This window comes from Ammodytes marinus (assembly GCF_949987685.1).
Source record: "Ammodytes marinus genome assembly, chromosome: 9".
Classification (NCBI taxonomy): domain Eukaryota; kingdom Metazoa; phylum Chordata; class Actinopteri; order Uranoscopiformes; family Ammodytidae; genus Ammodytes; species Ammodytes marinus.
The window spans coordinates 23,528,401-23,536,087 of NC_137213.1; the positions used below are offsets into that span (position 1 = coordinate 23,528,401).

At 41.3% G+C, this 7,687-nt stretch overlaps 1 protein-coding gene across 1 annotated transcript; it reads right to left on the reverse strand.

The window, feature by feature from the left end:
* Positions 1-406: 406 nt before the first annotated feature.
* tada1 (transcriptional adaptor 1) lies at positions 407-7,030 on the reverse strand (the record flags this gene model as incomplete). Its single annotated transcript, XM_080034223.1, has 8 exons — positions 407-1,648; positions 3,337-3,493; positions 3,722-3,873; positions 5,357-5,569; positions 5,760-5,854; positions 6,238-6,303; positions 6,405-6,496; positions 6,948-7,030. 8 exons carry the CDS (start codon positions 7,028-7,030, stop codon positions 1,496-1,498), a joined length of 1,011 nt encoding a protein of 336 aa, XP_079890349.1. The 3' UTR covers positions 407-1,495.
* Positions 7,031-7,687: the final 657 nt, after the last annotated feature.

The window sequence follows — 7,687 nt, forward strand, 5'->3', positions numbered from 1 at the left end:
AGGCGAGTAAATCCGCATTACAGACAGTGCATTACACCAAGTGTTTGTTATTAAAGGAACTGGGACGGACGGGATATTGAGTCACCAGTGCAGTGTATGGCGCGTGTAATGGTTGGTGAATCTACGCGGCCGTTCATTGGCCAACGAGGCGTCGGAAGTGAGCCGCATGCAGCCAAATATGGCAAGAGGTCCTCAATGCGCAGTGGGACGGTGGGTGTGTCCTCCCGCTACAGCTGGTGACTCTTTCAAGAAAACCTATGATGCATAAGCAGAGCTGTTTACTCACTATGGGTGTGTGTCGAGGAACAAAAGAAATATTTCAATGACATTGATCATCTCAATCTATTAACTCGTGAACGACTTTTACAAAAAAAAAACATTTATTCATTTTCTGAACAGTTGTGGAAAGTGTGATATAAAATCACAAATGAGCTTTGTGTAGAAAAGAAAAAAATACAAAATGTTTACATATTTAAACCTGAACTAGATGCTGCCATTAGACGGAGCAGAAATGTAAGTGCACCAAGACATTAAAAATTCAGCTTAATCCGTACACACACTGTGGACCACTAACACAGATGGGCCATACACCAGACACCAGTAAATGTTTTAAGGATACTTCAAGGTATGTTCATGAGGGGCGTGATGGCACAGGAGGCAGCTGTCCAACCCATTTTACAAACCCTGCACACCCATCATAAAGCCACACAGGTGTTTTCACTTATTGTTGAACCCTGTGCTGACAGACACTTCTGTTGCACCTTTGAAGGCAGGACAATGTTCTTATTTGTCATTCTTTTTTTTCTGAATAGAGCAAGATGACCTTCCAGAATTCTTATCAAAGTGCTGCTGCCCCTTACTAAAATTCAGCCAGAATAAATCAAAACACCAGAGTGTTACATACTTGGCCTTGAAGATCTTCATATTAATATATTTAAACTTCCCTATGCAGTAGTGTATTGTGTGACCTGGTCATACACACAATCTTTTTTTTTCAGATGTTTTTGTTTCTCTCGTTTGTGGTGAAAGAACAAGCTTCTTTACCACACACACCTGAACATCAACATTGTGAATCCTGGCCTGGAAGCTCATTTTCCTGCTCAGTGTTTGAAGTTGCTTGTACATCCAAAACTCATTCCATATTTTATCACCAAATTATATTTTTTCCCGATATAACAGAAGTAAGCGGTCGGTAGGACTGCCAAAATTGGTGGAACAGACAAAAAGAAAGCAGCTACAACGCTAATTTGCCAGCTATTGGCTGGTGGAGTCGACTGCCCACTCTTGTTTTCATGGTCCAACTGTTTTCTCTCATCTCAGTCCTTTAATCTCTTTGAGAAACGGATGTGTGATTTTTCATGTATTATAAAAAAAAAAAAATCAGTTCAGTTTTTATGGACATGGGTTTTCCATCCATTTCAAAGTGTGGATTGTTTTTTTTGCGTTTTCCTGATGATGTTCACACAGTTCATATACAGTTGTGTGTGAGTGGATCTCAGCTGACCAGCACACCCTCCTTGGCGGCGAGGCGCTGCCGGTGGACGTGGTCCTGCTCTAGTTCTTCGTGGCTGGGGTGCCAGAGCCGAGACAGGATGCGCTCCATGTTCAGGGCGTACATAGTGTGGGAGGGCATCACGCCATGGTGGACCTACATCAGACAATGATTAAGAAGGATTTTTAACCATATAAACATCTAGTGGTTAAATAGGGACAGGCCAGAAGTAATAATGTGAATAAATTCGGTGGTGAGCAGGAGACAGAGGTCCAAACACAATTTCACCAATATATAACAACAATCTACACATATATTGTTAAAATATTTACTTGTACTGTATTGTAGTGGTTAGTCAAGTATTGTAGTGGTTAGTCATGTCTCATTTTTGCGTGGTCAAACCAGCCCTTCCTATATTTAAAGTGCACCTCTATTGCATACTTTACAGTAAATGTACAGATACGGCTTAGGGCGAGCCAACAGGCACAGTGAGCAACTTTCTAGTGTCATTTTTTCAAGTTTTGCAGAAAGGAAGTCTTACCTGGATGGATGGGATATGCAATATAATTATAGGCTACACAAGTAATCTGTAATAATGAAGTCTCAAACTGCGTCAGACTTGCCCAAGTTAGCACACGGATACTACAGTGTGTCAACGTGGTTTTCAAAATAAAGTGTTAAAAAACAAAGACATAGGCAGTTTAAAGAAGGGACTTCTACAGTATACCATGAAGCCTTTACTGCTTGATGGTTTACGATACAAAAAATACTTTTTAAAGCCCGTTATTTGCAAAAGCAGGCGCAAACCAGGTAGTTCAAAAATAATGTTGATGTTTACCTGCAATAAGGTATTATATTACCTTATTGGTAGCTGGGAGCCATCGTTCAGGCACAAGATTTGAAATTGAACCTTAAGTAACAAATTTAAAAACCCGGAACACAAATTCTACCTGATTAGGCGGTACATGGAAGAGAGCTTATAATATGTCTATGGATGGGAGGGGTGCCTTTAAAACAGGATGTGACCATGGTTACTGATCCATCGGCCATGGCTGTAAACCATCGCTGAAGGATGACAACATCGCCCATCGGCCCAACCCTTTCAAAAGGTTAGAGTTGGTACAGGGCCATCTTCACCAAATCTTACCACACAATGCAGATATGGCCAGATATATCCATTTGATAAGTTTAATTCTAGTTGCTTCAAATTTGCAATGCTTAATTTGTTGAAGTTCCTGGGACTTGGGACACACATGAACACATTTTGGCATATCCAGATTGTATCCAGATTGATTTTGTTAAGTCTGAACACCAAGAAAAATATATTTAGATCTGATTGTTGCAAATTAAATCAAAACTACATGACGAGGTGGTTTCATATGCAATCAAAATCGAATTTTTCAAATGCATCTTTAGTCCGGATATCTGGTCGTTGAAATATAAGAGTGCCTTTTGTGTCACTTACAACACGACACACAATCACAGACTTCTTTCAGACGCAGATGAGAGTGCACCTGACAACAACAACAACAACAACAACAACAACAACAACAACGTTTGGCAGCATTGTGACCACTGACAGTGATCGACATTGAGGACTTTGGCACCACGACTTCCATTCGTCATACTTCCGCGTTTGAAACCTTCGTCACCAGCAAACGTAATGACAGCCAAATTATTACCACAGTTATAACCGGAGTAACCCATGGAGGTAGGTTGGTATAGAGCGGTGATGTCTGGATGTAACAAATCCAATTGCAGTTGACGCTGCTGACAGTCAGTTAAAAATCAGATTTGAGAAAGAAATGGGATGTGCCTGCTGTCTGAACAAGTCCTAAGATTACCTGCAAAGCCTCAAGGAGATCGAACATGCTGATTGGAGGGAGGGGCGCAGGGAGCATGTCGGCAGAACAAGCCAATAGGTGAACAGCTTGTTGCTCGGCCTCATCAGGTGACACTTGAGTCGGTGGGCCGGCAGGATGGGAAGCACATGGAGGCGGACTGAAGAAAGAAAGAAAAAGTTAAATGACTCTCTAGAGTGAAAAATGTGATTACTACTAAAATGTGATTACAATAAACAGGAACGCATTCTTAAATGTACTGTGTGGAGATCAAAGCTGAATAACCCTTCAGAGCAGCAGGAGTATTTGTCTACATTGACCTCTTTCCCTCATGTAAAACTGGCAAAAATGTTGATCACATAGTGCGAGCTCACACAGCTGTCCTTACCATTCAGTCACACTGTGGTAGGCAGCGAGGCTGTTCTTCAGATAGGGCTGCGGCGTAACATCACTGCCAAAGGCGTAGGGGAAATGATCGTCTCGTAACCGATACGCCTTCCTCCGGGTGATAACAGCCGTCAGGACGTCTTTCAAGTGGTGCTGAAATCAGACAGAGCGGCGAGTCAAGCTTTGCTCCATTTACTGGGTAAACACAGCTGTCACTCATACTAAATAAGCGGTACAGACGATACATCTCGCCATTCATTTGAAGCCTCGGCATGGATGTGAAGACACAGAATGTCAATAAAAAGCTAAGATCATCATTTCATCATGTCCAGTTTTTAGCAAAGTTAGTATACGAAATCATGAAACTTGCAGAAATGTCATCATTTTTAGTGGGGAAATCAGCATGCCTTTTTTGCAATTCTGACCCACAATCCACTGTGCACCAGAAGTCACATTGAAGAAGCATCCATGTGAAAACAACCAGCAATGTAACGAATGTATAAGCAAAAGGCAAGGTCAAGGCGGGATTTTATGATGAAATAAATAAGTAAAAGTAAACCCAATCGTATGCCAAATTGCATGCTTAAACTACATACTTTTAATGATTTGCTGTAGTTTGTAGAATAGTGAAAAAGAAAAGAGTATGAGATTTGGAACGCAGGGCTTATTACTAGGGCTGGCCCGAATTATTCGAGTATCCGAGTATTCGTTTGTTAAATAAGTATTCGGAGCTCAATTCAGTATTTGGGATATTCGTTTTTTTTTATTCAAATTTTTTTTTTTACATTTTTTTTTGCAAAGGTAGCTCAAACTGGTGCCCTTTCAAAGCGCAACCACAGGTGATATCAGCTGTAGTAGGCTACGTGATGTTACCAGAGTGAGGCAAACTAAAAGCGGCACCAAGCGCAGGAGGGAGAGAGAGATGGAGGAAGAATAGATTGTGTTCCTATTTCCTAATAACTCAATAGGCTACCACAATATTAGCGCAATTTCGGAAGGAAATGTAATGCTTGACGTAATGCTAACGTTAGCTTAGCTCAGCTGTTTGTTTACATTCAGCCATGCTATTCAGCCATCATCAACCGTGACTTGCTTGCATCATGGGAATAGGCAGGATATAATATGGACACAAAAGACTATCAATATTGGATCTTTGTATGGATTTATAAATCGCCGAAAAGATGCACGTTCCTGGATGAATTGATAAGCTCCTGTATGGGTTATGATGGCGCAGAAGACAACTGATTTGGAACGTAAAAACAGCCGTTTGCCTCCACGGGGAAAAAGTAAGGAACTCCGACTTTACTACCGTTCGAAAGTTATTAAAGCATCAACAAACTAAGCAGCTTGCTGTCTCGGCTCACACACTTGGTTTCAGTGAGTACATTGGCATTATTAATGTTGGTTTGATGGTGTGTTTTTCTGGAACGACTATCCGAATATTCACTCGGAAAAACCAATGAATACTCGAAGCCTGAAAAATGGCATTCGGGCCAGCCCTACTTATTACTCATACCCCCATACTCTAACAGAATATGCAATACAGTTTGCGTAGGCAAATGTGTGATTTTGGCTGTAGAAATATAAACACACTTGACTTCAAACTGCCACTGGACAGTTGTTTATGAGTACAAACCTCAACAGCATAGGACATGGTGTTGACGGCATCCTCTGTGATGTTGTCCAGGCCCAGCTCAAAGGCGGTCACCATCATGCGGGCCTCCAGCTGGCCCCGTGTGGGCAGCAGCAGAGTGTGGGCGCTGAGACGCAGCTCCTCCTCCTCCCCTCCCACCTCCCGCGGGCTGAAAGGCTGGGCAGCGCTCAGAGGGTTCTGGGGCTGGAAACGATGCTGGGGGCGCACACAAGACACACATCTATGAAACAGACAGTCAAATTTTCATTTTGCATTAGGGTTCCACCAACCTTAAATCATGTATACATCCAGCCATTTTGAAGGCAATATACAACATTAAGTAGAGTTGCTGTGAACTTGAAGGTACCCAGCCTGTGCAGGGATGTATAGGAGAATAAGTACTTACATCAAATTTCTGTCTTGAGGAACACTTTTTCTTCCCTTTTGGTTTGCCGGGCTTTGAAGCCGAGCCACCTTGCCACTGTAACGGCCCAGCGCCCTCTAGAGGATAGTCAACGAACACATGACACAATTTTTCATCTTACTGGCTTTTGAATAACTAACCATCAACAATGTGTGCTTGAATGTAGTTGGCGAGTATTGAGATTCTTTGGATACGGGCCATTTTTCATTTTGTATTTTGTTAAACAAACTTTCAAATCACACCGATACAGCAATTAACATAACAATTTTGTAATTTTTTTTTTTACAAAGGGTCTGTAAATAATACTGCTCCAGCATCTAAGACCAACAATTCAAATAAATAAATACAACTAGCCAATGGAGTGATAACAAATGATGGTACTGCAAGTTTAAATACAACAATTAAACAGAAGCTGACATGATGTTCCAGAGGAAATGTATCATAATGTAACAATTCGTACCTGGTGTGGAGACGATGATCTGGCAACGCGTGAGAATAGCCAGGAGGAAATCATTGTGAACGTGAACTGCAGGGGAAATCGGGAAGGAAATGCAGAATGCAACGCTTATACACATAGCAACAATGTTTCAACATAATAAACTGTAATAAGCTTTTTGACTTGTTTACCATTCTCCTGCGCCAACAGGCGACGTGCCTCAACGTCAAACTCCTCCTTGCTGATCTTTTGTTTGAACCATAACTTCAGGTTTGCCCAATAACTAGATGGAGACACAACAGGTAATGTGGGTTCACAACATTGCTTTCATTTAATAAACAAGCCTACGAGAGTCGGTATGTAGACCTAACCTAACCTTAGCTCATTACGAATTAAAGCGTTAATATTTAGAGCATTTACATCTTTAAAAATGGACTCAGTCAGGTTACACATCCAAACATATTTAAGCTGTATTCATACACACCTGTAAAAACGTTCAAATAGATATAGGGTCAGCTGTTGATATTCAATACTGTAGAGATAATATTGTTTTTGTGAGCCATACTGAACAGTTTCTCATAGCTGAGGAGAGATGCTACAAACATTAGCAAACTGCTCAGTGGCGCCAAGCTGGCTAATGGCAAAATTACTTCATAGTTCAGCGGCGAAACAATATAGAAGAAGAAAAAACACCACCGCGAACAGAAAACACACACGGACAACGTTTTACTTACTGTTTGACATTATCGCCGATTGCTTCAGTTAAATTTTTCTTAGCAATCTCAAGCTCGCTAGCATGAGCCGCCATGACGCTCATTAAATCCTACGATGACGTCATCATCCGGTGACATGCGCTGCAAGCAGGCTGAAAATTATAACTTGACAAGAAGTAGCCTACCATAACACATAGCCTAATACTAGTGCAACGTTTTTTCATAGGCATATCAATGAATGTTTTTTTTTTTTCAAATTGACTGAAAAATAAACTGAATTCCATATTGCCTGCCCTATACCATTGAGTGAGGGCCTTTTATATACTATCTATGATGAGGGCTAGGGTTAGGTAGTGAAACTAGTCCACCGCTAGATGGCACCATAGTATGATTTAACTTCTGCAAAACCCTGTTCACTTACAGCTTGGTTCAGAGAGGGGCTGAGTAATAACAGGATTTAGTCCAGTGCCTTTTCAAATTGTACATGCTCTATCAAAGTGTCACATCACAGCAAGGTCAATGAACATTTTATCCCTGAAATGTAGTTCCATTCCAAGGCAGCAAGGGCGCATGTGCCTTTTTTTAAAGCTTGCTTAGCTCTTGTTTTCACGGAAGAATTGCCATTTTGTTTTGCTCAATATATTTTAAATTGAGCATGTTTGTTCCAACACATCATATGAGCTGATAGGGAACCATGGGCTCACTGGTGCCTGAACAGATGTGAATAAAGACTGGATGCAGGGTCATTGCACACATGATCA